General features: G+C 47.6%; 1 protein-coding gene across 12 annotated transcripts; it reads left to right on the top strand.

Moving 5' to 3' along the window:
* Positions 1-5,452: 5,452 nt before the first annotated feature.
* Positions 5,453-23,278, top strand: LOC147369163 (H-2 class I histocompatibility antigen, Q10 alpha chain-like). Of its 12 annotated transcripts, none has more exons than XR_015167283.1 (9): positions 5,453-5,709; positions 7,940-8,047; positions 14,073-14,333; positions 15,392-15,667; positions 19,686-19,961; positions 20,071-20,169; positions 20,498-20,530; positions 20,778-22,504; positions 22,809-23,278. XR_015167283.1 is itself a non-coding variant. In XM_086411094.1 (8 exons), the coding sequence occupies exons 1-8, from the start codon at positions 5,601-5,603 to the stop codon at positions 20,780-20,782; spliced, it is 1,167 nt and encodes a 388-aa protein (XP_086267220.1). In that variant the 5' UTR covers positions 5,453-5,600; the 3' UTR covers positions 20,783-23,278. The 12 variants fall into 12 exon arrangements, 6 of the variants coding, with proteins under 6 accessions (XP_086267220.1, XP_086267219.1, XP_086267217.1 ...); XR_015167282.1 differs by having other exon boundaries at positions 20,498-20,539; XR_015167281.1 differs by having other exon boundaries at positions 14,058-14,333.
* Positions 23,279-24,004: the final 726 nt, after the last annotated feature.

The following is a 24,004-nucleotide window of genomic DNA, read 5'->3' as shown; positions in this document are numbered from 1 at the left end:
AGAAATAGATGTTTTTCTGGAACTCTCTTGCTTTTTCCATGATCCAGTGGATGTTGGCAATTTGACCTCTGGTTCCTCTGCCTTTTCTAAAACCAGCTTGAACATCTGGAAGTTTACGGTTCACGTATTGCTGAAGCCTGGCTTGGAGAATTTTGAGCATTACTTTACTAGCATGTGAGATGAGTGCAATTGTGAGGTAGTTTGAGCATTCTTTGGCATTGCCTTTCTTTGGGATTGGAATGAAAACTGACCTTTTCCAGTCCTGTGGCCACTGCTAAGTTTTCCAAATTTGCCGGCATATTGAGTGCAGCACTTTCACAGCATCATCTTTCAGGATTTGAAACAGCTCCACTGGAATTCCATCACCTCCACTAGCTTTGTTCATAGTGATGCTTTCTAAGACCCACTTGACTTCACATTCCAGGATGTCTGGCTCCAGGTGAGTGATCACACCATTGTGATTATCATGGTCATGAAGATCTTTTTTGTACAGTTCTTCTGTGTATTCTTGTCACCTCTTCTTAATATCTTCTGCTTCTGTTAGGTCCATACCATTTCTGTCCTTTATTGAGCCCATCTTTGCATGAAATGTTCCCTTGGTATCTCTAATTTTCTTGAAGAGATCTCTAGTCTTTCCCATTCTGTTGTTTTCCTCCATTTCTTTGCATTGATCGCCAAGGAAGGCTTTCTTATCTCTTCTTGCTATTCTTTGGAACTCTGCATTCAGATGCTTATATCTTTCCTTTTCTCTTTTGCTTTTCACTTCTCTTCTTTTCACAGCTATTTGTAAGGCCTCCCCAGACAGCCATTTTTTGCATTTCTTTTCCATGGGGATGGTCTTGATCCCTGTCTCCTGTACAATGTCACGAACGTCATTCCATAGTTCATCAGGCATTCTATCTATCATATATAGGCCCTTAAATCTATTTATCACTTCCACTGTATAATCATAAGGGATTTGATTTAGGTCATACCTGAATGGTCTAGTGGTTTTCCCTACTTTCTTTAAGTCTGAATTTGGTAATAAGGAGTTTATGATCTGAGCCACAGTCAGCTCCCGGTCTTGTTTTTGTTGACTGTATAGAGCTTCTCCATCTTTGGCTGCAAAGAACATAATCAATCTAATTTTGGTGTTGACCATCTGGTGATGCCCATGTGTAGAGTCTTGTGTTGTTGGAAGAGGGTGTTTGCTATGACCAGTGCATTTTCTTGGCAAAACTCTATTAGTCTTTGCCCTGCTTCATTCCGTATTCCAAGGCCAAATTTGCCTGTTACTCCAGGTGTTTCTTGACTTCCTACTTTTGCATTCCAGTCCCCTATAATGAAAAGGACATCTTTTTTGGGTGTTAGCTCTAGAAGGTCTTGTAGATCTTCATAGAACCGTTCAACTTCAGCTTCTTCAGCGTTACTGGTTGGGGCATAGACTTGGCTTACTGTGATATTGAATGGTTTGCCTTGGAAATGAACAGAGATCATTCTGTTGTTTTTGAGATTGCATCCAAGTACTGCATTACGGACTCTTTTGTTGACCACAATGGCCACTCCATTTCTTCTGAGGGATTCCTGTCCGCAGTAGTAGATATAATGGTCATCTGAGTTAAATTCACCCACTGGAGAAGGGAATGGCAAACCACTTCAGTATTCTTGCCTTGAGAACCCCATGAACAGTATGAAAAGGCAAAATGATAGGATACTGAAAGAGGAACTCCCCAGGTCAGTAGGTGCCCAATATGCTACTGGATATCAGTGGAGAAATAACTCCAGAAAGAATGAAGGGATGGAGCCAAAGCAAAAACAATACCCAGCTGTGGATGTGACTGGTGATAGGAGCAAGGTCCGATGCTGTAAAGAGCAATATTGCATAGGAACCTGGAATGTTAGGTCCATGAATCAAGGCAAATTGGAAGTGGTCAAACAAGCGATGCCAAGAGTGAATGTCGACATTCTAGGAATCAGTGAACTAAAATGGACTGGAATGGGTGAATTTAACTCAGATGACCATTATATCTACTGCTTCACTTTACCCATCTTCAAAATGGAGAAATAACGATGCTCCTGACTCAGAGGTTATTGAGTGGAATAAATGGCAGCTGTAAGTGAAGGGTTTGGACCAGGACCTGTCTGATCCATCCACCATTATTTATGTGTTGGGGTTAGCTGTTTACTAGGATAATTAATGTAAATCACCTTCTTCCAGACTGTGGACTTTCTCCTGGCAATAACCTTACCTGGTTCCTGCCTGTGCCAAGCACCTGCTGCAGAGCAGACACTCCTGCCCAGCTGAATGGACGGTTGTATCTGACTGCTTACACCTTGAGGCCAGCATGCAGATTCCTTAGTTCTTCACTCAAGACCCTCTGTGATCAGGCCCCCAGCAACCCTCAGCTCTGTGAGCTTTCCTTCCACCTGTCCCCTCTGCCACCCAGCACCTCCCGCTGCTCCCCACACACCACTCTATTTGCATATCCCTGCCCAGAATTGCCTTTCATCCTACACCTTCATCTTCCTTGCCCCCTTTGTCAAGAACTAGGTCAATTCTCACCACCTCTAAGAGCCTGGCCCCTCTTCCTGCTCAGTATCCAAGTTTTACCAGTGGTGGGTATCAAAGCCCCATCAGAATAGCTCTCCTTGTTACAAATATTTTATAACATCATTTTCTTTCTGAAAAGAAATTCAAAGATAATTTAATCTATATACCCATAGAATTTTTGCCTTTCTATACAGTTTATGTGGTTCTCACTGCAAAAATACTAAAGTGGTTTGCCATTCCCTCCTTCAGTGGACCACGTTTTGTCAGAATTCTCCACTGTGACCCATCTGTCTTGGGTGGCCCTGCATGGGATGACTCATAGCTTCATTGAGTTACCCAAGCCCCTTCACCATAACAAGGCAATGATTCATGAAGGCAGAAGGAGAAGAGCGTGACAGAGGATGAGATGGTTTCGTGGTATCATTGACTAAATGGACATGAACTTGGGCAAACTCTGAGAGATGGTGAGAGATAGGGAGGCCTGGTGTGCCACAGTCCATGGGGTTGTAGAGTCCGACTTGGCAACTGAACAACAACCCATAGAATTATAAATTGGAGTCAATGTAGTGCTGTAATTATAACAAAAAGTATTAAAAATTAAATTATGTAAAATAATAGCATGTGTTTGAATACTTAAATGTTTCAGTTGACTATATACAAAATAAACTGATGACATAGGTAATTACATGTATGCAAAAAAAATTCTGTAAATATGATAGCTATAAATGCAGATTGATTTGAGTATGCAGTGTGGACAATCTGGAACATCCCTGAGGGTGACACAGCACTACAGAAAGCCTCTCTTGGTAAAGTACCCCACAGCACTAAGTACAACCTCTCTTTTATCTGCAGCACAGCTGCCTTCCTGAAAGATTCAGTGTGTACTGCTGCTGCTGCTAAGTCACTTCAGTTGTGTCCGACTCTGTGTGACCCCATGGACCGCAGCCCACCAGGCTCCCCTGTCCCTGGGATTCTCCAGGCAAGAACACTGGAGTGGGTTGCCATTTCCTTCTCCAATGCATGAAAGTGAAAAGGGAAAGTGAAGTCACTCAGTCATGTCTGACTCTTAGCGACCCCATGGACTGCAGCCTACTAGGCTCTTTCGTCCATGGGATTTTCCAGGCAAGAGTACTAGAGTGGGGTGCCATTGCCTTCTCCATCAGTGTGTACAAATGAAGCAAAAAATGACAGTTGCTTGCTTCCTTATGAGTAGGCCCATCATGTCCTATAGCCAACAGAACCTTCAATACTAAAACCAGGACAGTTGATTACCCCACTTTATACCTTGAAACAAACCAAAGCTAACTGGGTTGCTTTATTTGATTTAAAGAAAGGGAGGACGCTCAGTCGTGTCCGACTCTTTGCGACCCCATGGACTGTAGCCCACCAGGCTCCTCCGTCCATGGGATTTTCCAGGCAAGAGTGCTGGAGTGGGTTGCCATTTCCTTCTCCAGGGGATCTTCCCCACCCAGGAATGGAACCCGGGTCTCCTGCATCTTAGGCAGATGCCTTACCATCTGAGCCACCATTTGGCCCCCCAAATAAACCTGGATTATCTAGAAAAACAACTTTCAAAGCTATGTCAAACCTAGACAGCATATTAAAAAGCAGGGACATCACCTAGCCAGCAAAGGAGGTCTATATAGTCAAAGCTATAGTTTTTCCAGTAGTCATGTATGGGTGTGAGAGTTGGACCATAAAAAGGGCTAAGCACTGAAGAATTGATGCTTTCGAATTGTGGTGCTGGAGAAGACTCTTGAGAGTCCCTTGGACAGCAAGAAAGTCAAACCAGTCAATCCTAAAGAAAATCAACCCTGAATATTTATTGTAAGGACTGATGCTGAAGCTGAAACTCCAATACTTCGGCCACCTGACATTAAGAGCCGACTCATTGAAAAAGACCCTGATGCTGGGAAAGGATGAAGGCAGGAGGAGAAAGGAGTGACAGAGGTGACATAGTTGGATTTCATCATCAACTCGAAGTACATGAATTTGAGCACGCTCTGGGAAATGGTGAAGGACAGGGAAGTCTGTAGAGGTGCAGTCCCATGGGGTTGCAAAGAGTCAGACACCACTGAACAAGACAAAAACAACAATGTCTGCAGCTATGTCACAATCTTTGTGAATATAATAGTCATATCATAAAGCAGATTCATTAATTTTGTAGGTTTTTTCCTTTACACACAAATTTGTATTTGCTTAAATTTTCTGATGCCCACCTTCCTCTATTCTTTTCACTCCATGTGTTTTTTTGACAATATTAAAACTTAACAAACATTGTATTCTAGACTCAGATCATTACAGTCTGGTTCCTTTCCTCCTGTTAGCTGGCAGGACACCATTTGTGTGGTGGTCCCCAGACAGGACTGCACATCTGACACTCCTGCTCCCTCCCTCTGATGTGAAAATTGTCCCCCTCACTCACCCCAATCAGGATCACCAGAGCCCTCCCTGTGAATTTTCAAATATCAGAGAACGCTGGGCTGAAAACCATTTTTCTGAACATGAGAGTCCCTAGTGAGAATTCAGGGGTTCTGTGAACCCAGATGGGGAAAATAACCTTTATTTTCACTAACTTCTATTTGAAATTTCGCCGTTCTTCCCTGATGGATGGAGGTAAGAAAGCTCAGTGAGGTTAGCAGGAGCGGTGCCTTGGTCCCCAACAGAAACCACAAGAGTTTTAGAATGACGACAGTAGTCGGAGACACCTCTCGACTTGCCAGACGGCTGTAACGTGAGCTTCACCGCCTGGTCTACTTTGGTGAGGTAGTATACACGAAAGGCTGTGAGGCTGTATTTCACAATTAATCGATTGGTTTTCGTTCCTGTTTTTCATCCGAGGCCCAGCAGAGGGAGCCATCGAGGAGCTGGGGGCGGGTCCCAGTGGTGCGATAGAGTCCCAGCCGGAAGTCTGAACCTGAACCAGGATGTGGTCGCACCCTCCGCGGCCCAGAGGGAGCTGAGCGCTCACCCGCCGGGGACCCGGGAGCGGACGCGGCCGGCGTTAGCACAACTGAAGGCGGCCCCCCCGGGGACCGGCGCCCTCGGGCGGTGCGTGAGGCTGGCGACCATGTGGCTTCGTAGTTCCGGGAGTGCGCAGCACCCGCGGCCGCCGCCACCACCCTCACTGCTGCGGCTGCTGCTACTGCTGTCAGGACTGGTGCAGAAGGGAGCGGCAGGTAACGCGGGGCGGCGGCGGCCGCGGGGGAGCTGCTAGGGAAGGATCCTCCAAGAATACAGAGGCCATTCCGGGTTTGGAGGAGAGGAGAGTATGGTCAGTTGGAGAGCTGACTGACCCAAGATAGCCAAAGCCACAGTTTCCTGGGGATCCCTTGGCCAGTCTGGAGGATGCCGCTCGCACTCGGCTCCCAGACCTGGTCCTCCAGGAAGGCCCCGGAGAAAAGCTCCTTGGGGGCAGGAATCTGAGCGCGGCCTTGGAATCTGCACAAGCCTCTGCTTACTTGCTTGACGAGGCACCTGCCCATTGCTATAGGTCTCCCTGGCTCCCTGCCGAGGTTATCGCGTGTGGCCCGGGCAGCTCCTTGTTGAGGTAGCGGGTGAGAGGAGCAGCAAGGATTTAATTGACTTGGCGGGGAATTTCCATCCTTTTCCAGTTTCCATTCTGCACGCAGAACTGCAGGGCTGATCCTCTCCCCGCCCCTCCCATGCCAGATTCCCTACCACCACACCGAGCACCACCCATCCTAACTGCCCAGAGACCTGAAGATTATTAGCACAGACCGGGAGTGTCCACCGTCACGGCAGTAATAATAGCTGATGTCCTTTATTCCAGGCTCTGTACTAAAAGCTTCAAGTACAAGTAGCCATTTCGGCTGTAGAAAATTCAAAATGTACAATTTACAGATTTAAAATAGGGCCCGGAGAGGACGCTAGGGGGCAACACTGGGATCCAGATTCGGAAATTTTTTTCCTTTCTTTTTCTCAGAGTTTTTAACCATATTTGTACTTGGGCCTTGTCTCAGAATGTTTTTTATACATAAATGAAATACATATGATTCCTAAGGATCCAAATTATATTTTTATAAGCTATTAAAATTTTTAGCTATAAGTATAAATTTGTGATATGTAATATATATGCTTCTAAGTTAACACATTAAATCACCAATTAAATAGCTACAGTTCCCAGAATTTGTAAGTATTGAGAGTAAAGCATATTTACAGGTGTCTGAAATCACTGTCATATGATTGGAAAACATCTGTGGATTCTATCATGGACCACTGCACAGGTTCTGCTAATCCTGCTGAACTTCCATTCAGCATGGAAAATGGGCCAAACTTCAGCTAGAGCTTAGTGAAAATAAAGAGGTTATTTTTTTCCTCCAAGTTGAGGCTCCTGAATGCAATAGGAGGATTCAGGGCTTCCCTGGGGGCTTAGTGGTAAAGAATTCACCTGCCAAGCAAAGGAGACACACATGTAAAGAACAGACTTTTGAACTCAGTGAGAGAAGGCAAGGATGGGGTAATTTGAGAGAATAGCATTGAAACATGTACATTACCATATGTAAAATAGATGACCAGTGCAAATTTGATGCATGAAGCAGGGCACCCAGAGCCGGTGCTCTGGGACAACCCAGAGAGATAGGGTGGGGAGGGAGGTGGGAGGCGGGTTCGATGGGGGGAACACATGTATACCTATGGCCAATTCATGATGATATATGGCAAAAACCAGCACAATATTGTAAAGTGATTATTCTCCAATTAAATTAATTTTTAAAAAAGAATGGTATAATAAATGTCCTTGAACATAAAAAATGTGGGGGAGGATTTCTGTATCTGGGTATTCTGTTTCATATACTAAATATACATCTGTCCTCAGAAAATGAATGTGTATTTTTCCAAAGATGTATATGCATGTTCCATTTCTCCTATTTACTATATAATCTGTTATTTTAAAAAAAAATGAAAGAAATGGCAACCCATTCCAGTGTTCTTTAAACAACAAACATGTTTGTCAAATGAGTAATATTGCAAAGGGAGAGGTCAGGGCTGCCTAGCTGAGCAGCTGGGCAGGGCTGAGCCAGGCAGGAGTGCATGGGTTCTCCTTCTGGCAGCATATGAGCATCTCCTGGGAGGTTTCAACGCCTGCCAGTGTCCAGCCCTCCTGTACCTCCAAACCAACTAAATCCATGTCAATGGCAGGATTGTCAAAGCTGCCGGGTGGTGTTAGGCAGCCAGATGGAGACATCCCAGTCCTGGCTGCTCTCCTGGCTTTGTGCCTGCCTGCTGGGGAAGTTTCCCGTCACTCCTGAGACAAGACCCCCATGTTTCTCTTCCCTTCCAATGTGCCTCTCATTGTCATTCCATACTATCTCTCCCAGCGAACACAAGGATGGGAAGGATGTTTATGCCTTAAGATTCATACTATCCTTTTCCATTTTCCCCTTGTAGAGAGTCCCTGGGGGTTGCCCTCGGTGGCCGATGGCCCAGCTTCCATGGCAAAGGTGGTGATGGCAGAACTGGCAAACCTGAAGTTGGAAAACAAGTCATGGCCTAGAGGTAAGACCTTGCCCGCCTGCTAAAGAAAGGATAGGATGGTGGAGGCCAGGAGCCCCCAGCCTGCAGGAGACCATGTTCACTGTCTAGGAATCTGGAGGACTGTCTTGGGGTGGGGAAACTCTGCCAGGATAGAGGATACAGAGGCCAGGGCCTCTGGACAGTGTCCCAGGAACTGAGACCTGGCCTCCAGAGAGCTGACCCAAGCATCTTTGCTCACCCCACCCCAAACTCCAGCTGTCTCCTTCCCAAGGCCACCTCTCCCTTCAGAATAGGAAAAGACTGAGACTAAGAAGGTGCTGTGTCCCTGCCTGTTGTTTAGTTGCTCAGTCATGTCTGACCCTTTGCAACCCCTTTGCATGGACTGTAGCCCACCAGGCTCCTCTGTCCATGGGATTTCCCTGGCAAGAGTACTCAAGTAGGTTTCCATGTCTTTCTCCAGGGAATCTTCCTGACCTAGGGGTTTAACCTGAGTCTCCCGTACTGTGGGCATTTTTTTCTTTAACCACTGAGCCACCTGGGAAGCCTGCCCCATGCCTGAACTTTTTCTTATGTTCATTATCTCATTGGATGCTCCAGCACTGTGGAGCAGGTCAGTTCATTGAGCCTACCTACAGGTGAGAAAACCAACGCCTGGAGCATTGAAATAACTTCCTCAGAGCCATGCAGCTAGGGACTGGCAGTGCTATATGGATCGTAGGGGAGGTGTTCAGTTCAGTTCAGTTCAGTCACTCAGTCGTGTCCGACTCTTTGCGACCCCATGAACTGCAGCACACCAGGCCTTCCTGTCCATCACCAACTCCCGGAGTTCACTCAAACTCATGTCCATTGAATCGTTGATGCCATCCAGCCATCTCATCCTCTGTCGTCCCCTTCTCCTCATGCCCCCAATCCCTCCCAGCATCAGAGTCTTTTCCAATGAGTCAACTCTTTGCATGAGGTGGCCAAAGTACTGGAGTTTCAGCCTTAGCATCATTCCTTCCAAAGAACACCCAGGACTGATCTTCAGAATGGACTGGTTGGATCTCCTTGCAGTCCAAGGGACTCTCAAGAGTCTTCTCCAACACCACAGTTCAAAAGCATCCGTTCTTCAGCACTCAGCTTTCTTCACAGTCCAACTCACATCCATACATGACTACTGGAAAAACCATAGCCTTGACTAGATGGACTTTTGTTGGCAAAGTAATGTCTCTGCTTTTTAATATGCTATCTAGGTCGGTCATAGCTTTCCTTCCAGTGAGTAAGCATCTTTTAATTTCATGGCTGCAATCACCATCTGCAGTGATTTTGGAGCCCAAAAAAAATAAAGTCTGACACTTTCCACTATTTCCCCATCTATTTCTCATGAAGTGATGGGACTGGCTGCCATGATCTTAGTTTTCTGAATGTTGACCTTTAAGCCAACTTTTTCACTCTCCTCTTTCACCTTCATCAAGAGGCTTTTTAGTTCTTCTTCACTTTCTGCCATAAGGGTGATGTCATCTACATATCTGATGTTATTGATATTTCTCCGGACAATCTTGATTCCAGGTTGTACTTCTTCCAGCCCAGCGTTTTTCATGATGTACTCTGCATAGAAGTTAAATAAGCAGGGTGACAATATACAGCCTTGACATACTCCTTTTCCTATTTGGAACCAGTCTGTTGTTCCATATCCAGTTCTAACTGTTGCTTCCTGACCTGCATATAGGTTTCTCAAGAGGCAGGTCAGGTGGTCTTGTATTCCCATCTCTTTCAGAGGTGGGGCAGACACAAAAACATCTCCTGGCCTGGGTGGCAAAGGGACTGGCTCCTTCCTCCCCAACCATGGTCAGAGGAAGAAGGAGGCTAGGCTAATGGGGTACAGGACTGCTCCTTTTTGAAGACCAGCCATGTGGCCAAGAGACTAGGAAGTGGAGAGTTAGGGTGGAAGTGGGGAAAAACTAATGTTCACGCAGGCCCTGAAACAACAATGGGCATGTAGCAACTTCCTTAGGCCATGTCACTGCAGGAGCAGATACCGCTGGATGCCTGCCGTGTAGCCCCCACTTCCTCCTGCCTTGGTCTCACAGTGCCTGACACTGACCCCAGCCTGGCAGGTGGTATCACCTCCAAAGCCAGGGAGGTGGCCTTCCTCAGCTGTTTTTGCTTCACTGTGGGCTGCAGCCCAAGGCATGATGATTCCACTTGGGTCCAGTTAGCAGGTGGCAATCTAGTCCCAGCTGAGATTGTTCTCCTAGGCAAAAATGGCAATGAGCAGTATGTGAGCCCCCACAGAGAGCAGGCTGGACTCTCAAGACTATCTGGTAGGCAGAGCAGAGACTGGTAGGATTTTCAGGGAGGGAAGGGTGACAGGCCCCTCACTGGGTACATGGGAAGCAGTACCTGAAAGTCAACTGAGGCAGGCCACAGTCATGAACTTGTTCTAAAAAGCAGGTCCCTGACTCCCAGGATGGGTACCAGATGCCAGGATGTAGGCCATGGTAAGTAGTCCAGGGCAGAGCAGATTCCAGGAACCAGACCCCTCATGGCAAGGAGGGCCAGGCCAGATCTGGACAAGCCTGGGAAAGATTCAGAATTCAGCCCCTTCCTTCACCCCACATCTGCTACACTGAATCACAGCACCATTTTATTTTTCCCTGCCTTCTTGCAGCAGCCTCGGGACACCTGACATATGCTTCTGACTTGGGACCTTTGCACTGGCTCTCCCCTCTGCAGACCTGGAATGCTGTCAGATCCTTATATGGCTGGTTCCTTCCTGTCTTTTATAAAGAATTCCCTTTTGGAGGAGGCCTTTCCATTCTAGAACTGTATTTCTTGGCACATAGTGCCTTCCTGCATCTTTCTCTGCTGGAATCTCCCTCTCCCTCCCTTTTCTAAGGACACATTTAGGGCCTGCCTAGACAATCTGGGATAATCTCTCCATCTCAAGATCCTTAATTTAATCTGCAAAACTCCTGTTACCATATAAACTAATATTCAACAGTTGCAGGGATATCTCGGGGGGCATTTTTCAGCCTACCCCACTATGCTTTCTGAGCTGTGGAGAGGGAGGCAGGACTGGAGGCCCAGCTTGTACAGATTCCTCACTACCCAGGAGTCCCAGCAGCTACACAAAGACACAGGATCTTTTCTGTCCCTCACTTCCAGGGCAGGTAGAGCTGCTGCAGATCAGAACCAAGGAGTGGGTGGATCACCTTGACGTGGAGAAATCATAGCCTCTGTTCTCCCCCAAAGAACTTTGTGCCCATTCACAGCTGCCAGCACAGGAGTACCCCCACACTGCCCTTTGAGCAACTCAAAGATGTGCAAGGAAACAGCACCACGAGAGATAATTCAGTCATTTCCCAGGAGGCCCACATCAGTTCAGGCCTGACGTTAACCTTCACTCAAACACTCCTAACATTGACCACTCTTGCCTCCCATGAGGAGGTTCTCCAGGCATGAGAAGACAGCATCCCTTTTCTCAGTTTAGAAGAAGACAGCAGTCCCTGGGGAGAGAATCTGGGCTGCCCTCATTCTAGTACATGCCTTTTGAGTACTACACTTGGTCTCCCCTGGGCCTTGATTCCCTTATCTGTAAAATGGGACCAATCACACTGACCTCTTAGGTTTATTGTAAGGATGAACTAAAATAGTGAATGAGGAGGAGTTAAACCAGTGCAGGCACAGCGGTCACCAAAAATAGCAACTCTGATTATCCTCATACCATTCATGTTCTTGTTTTTTGTCCAATTTAGCAACTTCCAGCTGTGTGCTGCTGCTGCTGCTAAGTCGCTTCAGTCGTGTCCAACTCTGTGCGACCCCATAGACGGCAGCCCACTAGGCTCCCCCGTCCCTGGGATTCTCCAGGCAAGAACACTGGAGTGGGTTGCCATTTCCTTCTCCAATGCATGAAAATGAAAAGGGAAAGTGAAGTCGCTCAGTCATGTCTGATTCCTAGCGACCCCATGGACTGCAGCCCACCAGGCTCCTCCATCCATGGGATTTTCCAGGCAAGAGTACTGGAGTGGGGTGCCATTGCCAGCTGTGTGCTAGGTCCTGGATAAATAGAGGGCAGATGGACTTCCCACCCTCATGAAATCCATAGTTTCACAGGAAGCACAGGACACTCTTGAGATCCCTCTGTGAGACATCAGGCTGAAATCAGGAGGACTTCCTGGAGGAAGGGATGTTTGACTGCAACCTGAGGGATGTGGAGAGTGGCTGAGAGAAAGCAGAAAGGGGGATGCCTAGGGCAGAAAAAACAGCAGGTACAGAGGACCTGGCCAGAGTTTGGTATAGCCTGAAGTAACAAGGAGGCAATAAAAAGAGAGCTGTGAGTGTAGAGATGTGTTTGACTCTTTTCACATGTGAATGTTCAACCAATGAGCACCCACTGTATGCCAGAAGCTGTTCTAGGTGCTGGGGAAACAGAACAATCCATACAGGAATCTCTGCCCTTGGAGAGCTGACACTGCAGAGGAAAGAGTCCATTAACAAGACAAACAAATGCATACTCTCTAGTCAGTGCAAATGCATACTCTCTCCAGTGCTCTGGAGAAAAATAACACAGAGACAGGCGTGTTAGGGGATAAAAACTTCTGAGCAAAAGTTTTTTAAAAGTACGAAAGTAAGCCAGGGATATCTCTGAGAAATGTGACCTGAGTTTAAGATACAGCATTTATTTGAATAGCTTGACTCAGGACTGGCTGCTAAGTAGATTTCATCTCCAGCACCAAGTTAAATCAATGAGTTTGGAGTTACGGTAGAGAGGCAGCATTTAGACTCAAAGAGATAAGAGATCAACTAGTCTTGGGCCTCCCTGGTGGCTCAGATGGTAAAGAATCTGCCTACAATGCAGGAAACCTGGGTTTGATCCCTGGGTCAAGAAGATCCCCTGGAGAAGGAAATGGCAACCCACTCCAGGTTTCTTGCCTGGAGAATCCCATGGACAGAGGAGCCCACTGGGATACAGTCCCTAGGATCACAAAGAGTCAGACATGATTCAGCAACTAACACACAGTAATGTCTGCTGTGGGAACAGAAGGGAGTGGGGAATGGAGTCAAGGTGCCACCAGCTTGGCAGTAATGGTTCAAGCTAAGAATGATGTCCAACCTTTCTCAAGCATATCTGGGCAATGAATTAAGCTTAATTAACCACATAAATTTGGAGAAGGCAATGGCAACCCACTCCAGTACTACTGCCTGGAAAATCCCATGGATGGAGGAGCCTGGTGGGCTGCAGTCCATGAGGTCGCTAAGAATTGGACACGACTGAGCGACTTCCCTTTTACTTTTCACTTTCATGCATTGGAGAAGGAAATGGCAACCCACTCCAGTGTTCTTGCCTGGAGAATCCCAGGGGCGGGGGAGCCTGGTGGGCTGACATCTATGGGGTCGCACAGAGTCAGACACTACTGAAGCGACATAGCAGCAGCAGCAGCAACCACATAAATTAAGCTCCCAAGCAACCAACTTTTTAAAAATATCCCACCCTTTTTGTGAGAAATTGGAAACCAGACAATCACACTCACTAGAGATGAATACAAAGTATGAGTAAGTAGGCCCTGCGTGAGGAGCTGAGAAACTTTCTGAGAATAAAGTCCATAAGCCTTAATGCATGACCTTTGGCCTCAATGTTCAACTGGTTCTCTCTATATTAATCTCTTTGGATGCCCTTATGTTTTTTTTTCACTGAAATTGCTAGTGCTTACTCTTGCTAATGGACTTCCCAGGTGGCGCTAGTGGTAAAGAACCCACCTGCCAATGCAGGAAACATAGGGACTCATGTTTGATCCCTGGGTTGGGAAGAGCCCCTGGAGGAGCAGCAACCTACTCCAGTTTTTTTGCCTGGAGAATCCCACGGACAGAGGAGCCTGGTGGACTACAGTCCATGGGGTTGCAAAGAGTTGGACATGACTGAAGCAACTTAGCACGCACACACACATTCTTGCTCATAATAAATTCTCTTGGATAAGTTTCTACTGCCAACCTCACCCAGCACACTGAGGCCTGGTGCAGATCCTGGTCGTCTATGTGAACCCAAGACCAGTTTGTGTTTCCACAGGGACGCACTCCCTCCGCTACCACTACCTGGACCTGTCAGAGCCGGACCCGAGCCTCCCTAAGTTTCAGGCTGTAGGCTACGTGGATGATCAGCCTTTTATCCGGTATGACAGTCGTGTGGACAAAGCTGAGCCCCAGGCTCCATGGATTATGCCCATGAATGCCAAGTACTGGGAGAAGGAGACCAAGAAGCAGAGGAAATGGGCAGAGCTTCATCAGGTGGAGACATGGAGAATGATGGGCTACCACAACCACAGCAGCGGTACGTTGGGTGGACGCCCCATTCTCCTTCCTTCACCCTCTGCACGCTCACTCTCCTGGCAGCTATGTTTGTCAGAGGGTGTGGGGCAAGCCTCTGATACTTGGCTCTTTTCAGTCTCCTTCCCCCACAGTCAAGCAGGGGCCTCAGGGCCTCAAAATCCATTGTGGCTTCAGCAGCCAGCACACAGGCCAGTGCAGCAAGCATCATAGGAGCTGGGGGCCCATGATGTCTCCCCCTCAGCCCTTGCCTACCCCTTAGCTAACCTGGGCTCTGAAACTCAGCTGATGGGGAGAGGATTTTCCTGCCTCATCCTCACTCATGCAGTACCCCCAGGCCCTCTGGCACCACCTCAGCTTCCCCCTCTCAGCAACAGTGCACTTGGGCCCACCACCAGGGCCGCTGCTTATTCTGAATGAAGTGCTTATGGAGCACAGCTTGTTCACACAACACCATCCCTCTCTGTGCCTGGATACCCAAATGCCCAGACTAAAAGCCTCAGGTCCCCAGAGGCCTCAGAATCAGTACATACAAAGGATATAAAAGATTGAGACTGAGAAGGGCTGTGCATCAGCCAAGGGCCCCCAGAATAAGCATGGCATGACACCCACAGGTGGACTTCCCTGATGGCTCAGCTGGTAAAGAATATGCCTGCAATGTGGGTGACCTGGGATTAATCCCTGGGTTGAGGAGATTCCCTGGAGAAGGGAAAGGCTACCCACTCCAGTATCTGGCCTGGAGAATTCCATGGACTGTATGGTTCATGGGGTCACAAAGAGTCGGACACAACTGAGCAACTTTCACTTTCACGTTCAAGTAGTGTGGGATATGAAATAAGGATGTGTCTAATTATGAACTGGGGTGTTTGTCCCACATGAGAGGCCTAGCAGGTTTCTCAACCCAGGCTGCTTATGAAAATTACTTGGGGGATTTTTATCTAAATGATGATGCCCTGTCCCTCTACTTTTTTGATGTCCCTGTGGGTGGTGGGCTTCTCCCTGGCTATCAGGGACTTGACCCCCAGTCCCCACTAGTGCCAGCTTTCTTACCTGTACTCACAGGCATGCACAGCACTCACCGCATGTTTGGCTGTGAGATCCAGGAAGATGGCCACTCCAACAGCTTCTGGCAGTTTGGCTATGATGGGCAAGACCACGTGTCACTGGACATGGAAACTCTGAGTTGGGTGTCAGCTAACCCCGTGGCTCTGTTGACCAAGCGTAGAATGGAGACAGAGCACTGCTATGCTGAGTACAACAAAGCCTACCTGGAAGGCCCCTGCCTCGCCTCCCTGCGCAGATACCTGGAGCTGGGAGGCCAGAGATTCACCCGGAGAGGTAAGGTTCAGCCTGTGGCAATGTAGATTGGCCCCATGCTCCCATTCTCAAGAGCCATCCCATTTGACAGACAAGTCTCTGGGGAATGAGAGGTGGGCTGCGTCCCCAGGCTGTGTCCCCCTGGCCCAGGCAAGCCCTCTGGGATCCAGAAAGATGGCCAGCTAGCCAACTGTTTTTTGCTGCAGACTAAGAACAAAGCCCAGACCTCAGGTCTTCGCTCCAAATAAGATAGAGTGCAGAGTTCTGGAGTCTCCCCTGTTCCAAAGTGGTCTTGGGAATAAAGTCTCTTAATCTGGGTCTCATTTTCTTCATCTGCAGAGCAAGTGGGTTAAACTAGGTCCTCCTAAAATCCTTTGGGGATTTACCAACCTGTAACTCTGCTCCTTGGGAAACAGATCTCAGGTTCCAGGAGAACAGCAGCCCTCACCTCTCCCTAGACCACTGGGGACTGACAGGAAAGCTTAAGCTTTTTTCCCCTTTCTGCCCTCACACCCCTCATGCTCAATGTGCTCCCCAGACTCCAGGTGCATCATAAACTTCTCCTGACCCCAGCCAACAAGGCTAGAGACACAAAGGCTGGGGTGGACACTAGGGAAAGTGGGTGCTTGGGGGTGCCTAGGGTGAAAGCCTTTCTGGCTGAGGTTGCCAGGGGTGGAGCTGATCACAACACCCAGGACACCATGGATGTCTGGCAATTGAATGGTGGGACGTGAATCAGCTGAGGTAATAGGATATTCCTCAAAGGGAGGACAGGACAGATAACATCAGGAGTAGAAGATGTGATTGTGAGAGCAGGGCATGGTGGACAGAGCTCAGGCATTGGAGCCTAGCCTCCAGATAGCGCATCCCAGCTCCAAGATTAACTGGCTGTGTGACCTCCTGCCAGTTACTCGCCTTCTCTGCACTTGAGTTTCCTCATCAGTATAATGAGGATAGTAATAATAGCCGCTGCCTCTCCAAAGCACCATATTGGTGTGCATTAGAGTACTGTGGAACTCTCATTTAGGTGTGCATTAGAGTACTGTGGAACTCTCATTTAGCACCAGGTTTGTCCTATGTCCTTCACCTGGGAGATTAGTGAGATTCTTCACAGAAGCAGAACCAACAGGCTACATGGAGAGAGAGAAAGAGTTGTGTTCTAAGGAACTGGCTCATGTGACTATGGCGGCTAAGTTTCAACATCTGCGGTTGGCAAGCTGGAGACCCAGGAGAGCCAATGTTGCAGTTCCAGTCTGAGACTAAAGGCCTGAGAACTGGGAGAACTAGTGGTATGGTTCCTTCAAATGCTAGAAAGTTTGAGACCCAAGAAGAGTCAGTGTTTCAGTTTGATTCTGAAGGCAGGAAAAGACCAATGTTCCAGCTCAGCAGTCACGCTAGTGGAGCTCCCTGTTACTCAACCTCTTTGTTCTGTTCAGATTTTCAGTTGAGTGGATGGACCCACTCACACTGCAGAAGGCAGTCTGCTTCACTGAGTCCAATGATTCAAATGTTAATCTCAGGCAGAATACTCTTCAACATAAATTGCAGCAAGATCCTTTTTGACCTGTCTCCTAGAGTAATGACCCACCTCCTAGACAAAAATAAACACATGGGACTTCATTAAACTTAAAAGCTTTTACATGGTAGAGAAAACATAAACAAGAGGAAAAGACAACCCTCAGAATGGAAGAAAATATTTGTGAACAAAGCAACAGACAAAGGATTGATTTCCAAAATATACAAATAGAACATGCAGCTCAAATATTTAAAAAAAAAAAAAAAAAATCAAAAAATGAGTAGACCTAAGTAGACATTTCTTCAAAGAAGACATACAGATGACCAACAAATACATAAAAAGATGTTCAATGTCACTCATTATTCAGTTGAGTTCAGTCGCTCAGTTGTGTCCGACTCTGCGACCCCATGAACCGCAGCACGCCAGGCCTCCCTGTCCATCGCCAACTCCTGGAGTCCACCCAAACCCATGTCCATTGAATGGTGATGCCATCCAACCATCTCATCCTCTTTTGTCCCCTTCTCCTCCTGCCCTCAATCTTTCCCAGCATCAGGGTCTTTTCAAATGAGTCAGCTCTTCGCATCAGGTGGCCAAAGTATTGGAGTTTCAGCTTCAACATCAGTCCTTCCAATGAACACCCAGCACTTATCTTTAGGATGGACTGGTTGGATCTCCTTGCAGTCCAAGGGACTCAAGAGTCTTCTCCAACACCAGAGTTCAAAAGCATCAATTCTTCAGCACTCAGCTTTCTTTATAGTCCAACTTTCACATCCATACATGACTATTGGAAAATCCATAGCCTTGACTAGATGGACCTTTGTTGGCAAAGTAATGTCTCTGCTTTTTAATATGCTCTCTAGGTTGGTCATAACTTTCCTTCCAAGGAGTAAGCATCTTTTAATTTCATGGCTGCAGTCACCATCTGCAGTGATTTTGGAGCCCCCCAAAATAAAGTCTCTCACTGTTTCCCTATCTATTTACCATGAAGTAATGGGACTGGCTGCCATGATCTTCGTTTTCTGAATGTTGAGCTTTAAGCCAACTTTTTCACTCTCCACTTTCACTTTCATCAAGAGGCTCTTTAGTTCTTCACTTTCTGCCATAGGGTGATGTCATCTGCATACCTGAGGTTATTGATACCCCGGCAACCTTGATTCCAGCTTGTGCTTCTTCCAGCCCAGCGTTTCTCATGATGTACTCTGCATATAAGTTAAATAAGCAGGGTGACAATATACAGCTTTGACGTACTTCTTTTCCTATTTGGAACCAATCTGTTGTTCCATGTCCAATTCTAACTGTTGCTTCCTGACCTCCATACAGATTTCTCAGGAGGCAGGTCAGGTGGTCTGGTATTCCCATCTCTTTAAGAATTTTCCACAGTTTGTTGTGATCCACACAGTCAAAGGCTTTGGTATAGTCAATAAAGCAGAAGTAGATGTTTTTTTGAAACTCTTTTCTACTGGGCCATGCTCAGTAAATCTTTAATCCAATTTTCTATTGATGGGCAGAACTGTGTTTCATGGCAAATAGATGGGGAAACAATGGAAACAGTGAGAGACTTTATTTTGGGGGGTTCCAAAATCACTGCAGATGGTGACTGCAGCCATGAAATTAAAAGACGCTTGCTCCTTGGAAGAAAAGCTATGACAAACCTAGACAGCATATGAAAAAGCAGAGATATTACTTTGCCAACAAAGGTCCATCTAGTCAAAGCTATGGTTTTTCCAATAGTCATGTATGGATGTGAAAGTTGGACTATAAAGAAAGCTGAGCGCTGAAGAACTGATGCTTTTGAACTGTTGTGTTGGAGAATACTCTTGAGAGTCCTTTGGACTGTGAGGAGATGAAACCAGTCAATCCTAAAGGAAACCAACCCCAAATATTCAAAGGAAAGACTGATGCTAAAGCTGAAACTCCAATACTTTGGTCACCTGATGGGAAGAACTGACTCATTTGAAAAGACCCTGATGCTGGGAAGGACTGAAGGAAGGAAGAGAAGGGGATGACAGAGGATGAGATGGTTGGATGGCATCATCGACTCGGTGGACATGAGTTTGAGCAAACTCCAGGAGTTGGTGATAGGACAGGGAAGCCTGGAGTGCTGCAATCCATGGGGTCACAAAGAGTTGGACACGACTGAGTGACTGAACTGAACTGATTAGATACCTACTGTATGCAGGAAGTCACAGAGGAAGTAAATAAAGTCACTGAGAAAACCCTAGGATCTCTGTAGAAAGAAGGGGGTGTATCTAGGACCCAACAGCCCCACAGAGGTAGGTCCTTGGAGGTTGGGGACAGGAAGTCAGTCCCCTTCATGGCAATTAACAGGTCAATGCTTCTTTGTAACAGCTGGAAATCAGTCATCCCTGCCTGCAACAGTGATTGGGTACCTCCCCTAGAGAGAGACCTTGTCCCCATTTCCTTGTCCTCCACCCTGGAAGATGCTGGAGGAGCCCAGAATTAAGCATAAGGGATAGACAGAGAACAGCCACTCAGCAGTCTTCCTCCCTCCTCTCCTTGCAGAACCACCCACAGTACGGGTGACAAAGCACTCAGCCCAGGACGGGGGTACCACCCTGAGGTGCTGGGCCCTGGGCTTCTATCCACAAGACATCACACTGAGCTGGTGGCTGGGTGAGAAGAAGTTGAATTCAAAGCTTGAGTATGTGGAGGCACGCCCCAGTGGAGATGGCACCTATCAGACGTGGATGGCCGTGTGGGTGCCGGCTGGAGATGAGACCCAATACACATGCCACGTGCAGCACTGCAGCCTGAATCACACGCTCACTGTGTCCTGGGGTGAGAAGCTGGGCTTGGCCGGGAGGGGCTGAGGAGCGGAAGGGGAGGGTCCTAGGGGACCAGAGACAGGCCCATGATCTGGGAGTGCTCACTTTTCTGTCTTTCTTAGAAATGCCCTCTCATCCAAGACTTACGGCCGTGGTTCTCTCTCTCATCCTGATCTTGCTGGTGATTGGTGGTGGTGTGAGTTTGACCAAGTGCCTTCAAGGTAGGTGGGTAAGGAACAAAGGAGTGGGAAGCCCTCTGGCTGGTACAGCCTTTTAGGGAACAATACAATGTATCCTTCCCTGCGACAGCAAGAACAGTTTTCTCCTGGGAGCAGCAACTACTGCTGAGGTCCTGCCCCCTGTCCCCCACCTGTAGAAAAGTCCACATGTCCCCACCCTACCCCAGTTGCACACCACCAGGAGGACCTTGTGGATCCCACAGTCAGGGGAGACCTGGGACTGACTTGGGAAAAGGCCCAGCTGGGGAGAGGAAGAGGGATGGTGGGGACCCAACACTCACTGGGTCTCTTGTGTTCTTTTTCTCCACAGCCAGGAATAAGGAACCTTACGAGCAACCCCCAGGTGACTGTGGTATGGACCAGCTGGGGAGAGGAAACCCCAGATGTTCCCAACACAGCGGAGATGCCTTAGAACTCAGGATGGGGGTGGGGCATGGGGTGTATGCTTTCCCAGGCCTCAGCCCCCTGCCCCATGCCACCATCCTGCCCCTAGGCAGAGGGGGTAGGGAGCACTCCAGAAAGCCACCATCTGGGTTTGGAAGAGGGCTGGGGAGCCTGTTGGGATCACCTCCCTTCCTTTCTTCCTGCAGGTTAAGAGGACCCCCATAATTCTCAAAGCCCAGCAAGATCAGGAGCTGCTCAACTCATCTCCTGACAGAAGTCACTGTCACAGATCAAGGAAGTGTTTTGTGGGGTGTTAGGGGGCCTGAAGGCCTCCTGCCGTCTAATTATTTCTGGTTTGGGGGGTGGGAAGGGGGGGCAGTAGTAATCCCTCAGGTCCTCTTACACTTGACAGTTTTCAGAGTGATTTCATGCTAATTGTAAATACCACTTGAGCTTCTCAGGCACTCTATGAGTTTGGCAATGTTACTCTTATTCCCACTTGCCCAACATGAAAACCAAGGGTCTGGGCAGTCAGGGAAAAACCCGAAAAATATCCAAGAGTTATAGCGGCAGCATCATGTGTGAAGCTGCTAGCATCAGAAAGAAATGGCTGAATGCCTGCCTCTTTCATAGGTGTGTTCTGTATATATGTATGATCTCCTTTTGTATAGATTAGAGTGTTGGGTGTGTGAGGGTATAGGGGAGGCAGTAAGGGTAGGTGTGTGAAACTGAGGAGGTGTGTTAAGGTGAGGATGTGTGGGTGTGTATGTTTGAGGGTGCGAGGATATATGGGGTGCATGTGAGGGTGAGTGGTATGTGTGGTGTGTGGTATTCTTTTGTATTTGAGGAGAAGCTCAGAAGACAGGTACCTGGAGACCTGTTAGTTAGTCCCAGGCAACTGAAGGTTGGGAAACAATTCAGTTTCCCTATGTCCTATCCTTTTGAATGGTTGAATTTTTACAATAGGCACAGGTTACTGTTACAGTAAGGAAAGACCCCTTTTCTCTATGTCATGTGAAAATGCCTATGAAGGATATGTCTGGAGAAGGCCCAGCCTCACCTTTGCATATTCAGTGGAGCAGAAACCCCTTGTCCCCTCAATGAACAAGAATCCAATCTTAGGGCCATTTGATGTGCTAGCAGTTGGGACTCCAGAGCCGAGGCAGAGAGATAGCGCGTCCCATTGTCATAAAGGACACAAGGTCAGACCCCTTCCAGAGCACCCTCTGCCTCCCTTCAGCTGACTCCAAAGTGTGACAGAGCCTCCTGTGGGGAGTTTGAAACCTCTGTGTCTGTAGCCCTGGGAGGCTCAAAGGCCAAGGATGTGAATAATTGTAATACTAGAAAAAGACTCAACCTGCCCTGGTGGCCTGTGGGACCTAAGCAGTGAGCTTGTAATGACTGACTTGTACTGAAGACATGTCTTATATGTCTGTCTTTCTCACTGATGTTGTCATGCCCCATATATGCTGTGCAAACCACTTCCTAAGCAGAGTTCTAAGCACTTTATTACATGTTAGTTGCTTAGTCGTGTCCAGCTCTGTGAGACCCCATGGACTGTAGCTCACCAGGCTCTTCTGTCCACGGACTTCTCCAGGCAAGAATACTGGAGTGGATAGCCATTCCTTTCTCCAGGGGATCTTCCTGACCCAGGAATCGAACCTGGGTCTTCTGCATTGCAGGCAGATTCTTTACCATCTGAGCCACCAGGGAAGCCCTTTATTTTATACTTTATTGTATACTAAGCTGTTTAATCTTCCAAGCATGACTGTGAGGGGGAATTAATACTCCTGTGGTACAGATGAGGAAACTGAGGCCCAGGGTCCCACAGCTGATTCATGCCAGAGCTAGGATGTGAGGACTGCTGCAGCCTGGCCACCTCACCACTGCACCAAAGCCTCAACAATAACTGAGCTGTTCTGTAAATGGGCAAGTAAGTACAGGTCTATAATCCTTTATTTGCAATTCTGAAATCTACAAAAACCTCTGGAAGCTAGAAGTGTCTTCCCAAATTTGTCATCAAAACATGACCTGGGAGAGGGGCAGGAAGGGAAAAAAAAAATCCTAAAGGGAAGTGAGGTTCAGTGCTTCCACTGCCAGGGGCACAGTTTTGATCCCTAATCAGGGAACTAAGATCCCACATGCCCCATTATGGAGCAAAAAAGAAAGAGTCAAGTGGGGTTATTCATATTCTTCATTTACTTCCTCTAATGTGCCTTTTCACATTTTTTTCACAGAAATATTGATTTGGGGGATTATTAGATGTCACCCCAGACATCTCTGGTTGCTGCTGCTAAGTCGCTTCAGTCATGTCCGACTCTGTGCGATCCCGTAGACGGCAACCCACCAGGCTCCCCCATCCCTGGGATTCTCCAGGCAAGAATACTGGAGTGGGTTGCCATTTCCTCCTCCTATGCATGAAAGTGGAAAGTGAAAGTGAAGTCGCTCAGTCGTGTCTGACTCTTATCGACCCCATGGACTGCAGCTCACCAGGCTCCTCCGTCCATGGGATTTTCCGGGCAGAGTACTGGAGTGGGGTGCCATTGCCTTCTCCATTATATAATATTCAGCATTCACATCTTGGTATCTTTCTAAAGCCTAAAGAATTCTAAATTCTAAACTATATCTGACTCTAAGGGTTTTGGGTAAGGGATTGTGGACCTGTATTAATAAGGTTTTGTGGTAATAAACATGTTTTATTTTTTCAGTTCTCTGGCTGTATGGTGAGATGAGTTATAACAAAGGTCAGGTCTGGTCCCCAGCAACGGGAGGCACAAGTGCCCAGGTGGACCCTCAATGCTCCCTCAGCCCTGGGTACACTTAGGGCCTCCTGAGAAGAAGTGGAAGTTTCTTCTCTGGGGAAGGAGTAGAGGCAGAACGTTTTTGGGAAGAAGCAGATAGAAGGAGGCTTCTGATTAGTCTTTCTCTCTTTGAATTGGTATAGCCTGGTCACCCTTCTGTACCCCAAGGTTATGGGGGTTCAGGTTCCTCTATAGACCCTCCAGAGCCACCTCCCAGTTTTGATCTCACCCAACCAAGTGTGGCCCTTAGACTGACAATCTGCATGGCTTCTTTGATACAAGGAGGTGGTATATTCAGGGAGTCTTAGATATAGGGTCTGGCTTCTGTAATTATGCACTGGGCAGAATAGGCTGGAAGTTCCTGTCCAGTTCTGGGCTTCCCTGTGTCTAGGACCCTGAATACTTCTGGGGCTGTGGAATTAAAGGGACAGAGAGGCCATAAACTAGAACAGTGCCATAAGAGCCCCTATAGGACAGCAGCAGGGCCCAAGCACCTGCCCCTTAAAGGTATGGTCTTTCCTTCTTCCATTGGCTTCATTGGCTAATTGGCTTAGAAACTGCCAGAGGGCAAGGGATGTGCAGTCTACATCTGCCCTGGATATCCATCCACAAACCCTGGTTTTTACACCTCA

This window comes from Bos grunniens, chromosome 7, assembly GCF_055505025.1.
Source record: "Bos grunniens cultivar Pamir isolate PY7600 chromosome 7, Bosgru_T2T1.0, whole genome shotgun sequence".
In the NCBI taxonomy this organism is placed as follows: Eukaryota; Metazoa; Chordata; class Mammalia; order Artiodactyla; family Bovidae; genus Bos; species Bos grunniens.
This window is presented reverse-complemented; position numbering and strand designations above follow the sequence as displayed.

What these genes read in the sequence shown, in the direction of transcription:
- LOC147369163 (XM_086411090.1), top strand. Translation starts at nt 5,601, where the DNA reads ATGTGGCTTCGTAGTTCCGGGAGTGCGCAGCACCCGCGGCCGCCGCCA. An exon ending in AAACAAGTCATGGCCTAGAG is followed by an intron (nt 8,048 to 14,057) that starts GTAAGACCTTGC and finishes ACCCAAGACCAG; the next exon opens with TTTGTGTTTCCACAGGGACG. An exon ending in CACGCTCACTGTGTCCTGGG is followed by an intron (nt 19,962 to 20,070) that starts GTGAGAAGCTGG and finishes TGTCTTTCTTAG; the next exon opens with AAATGCCCTCTCATCCAAGA.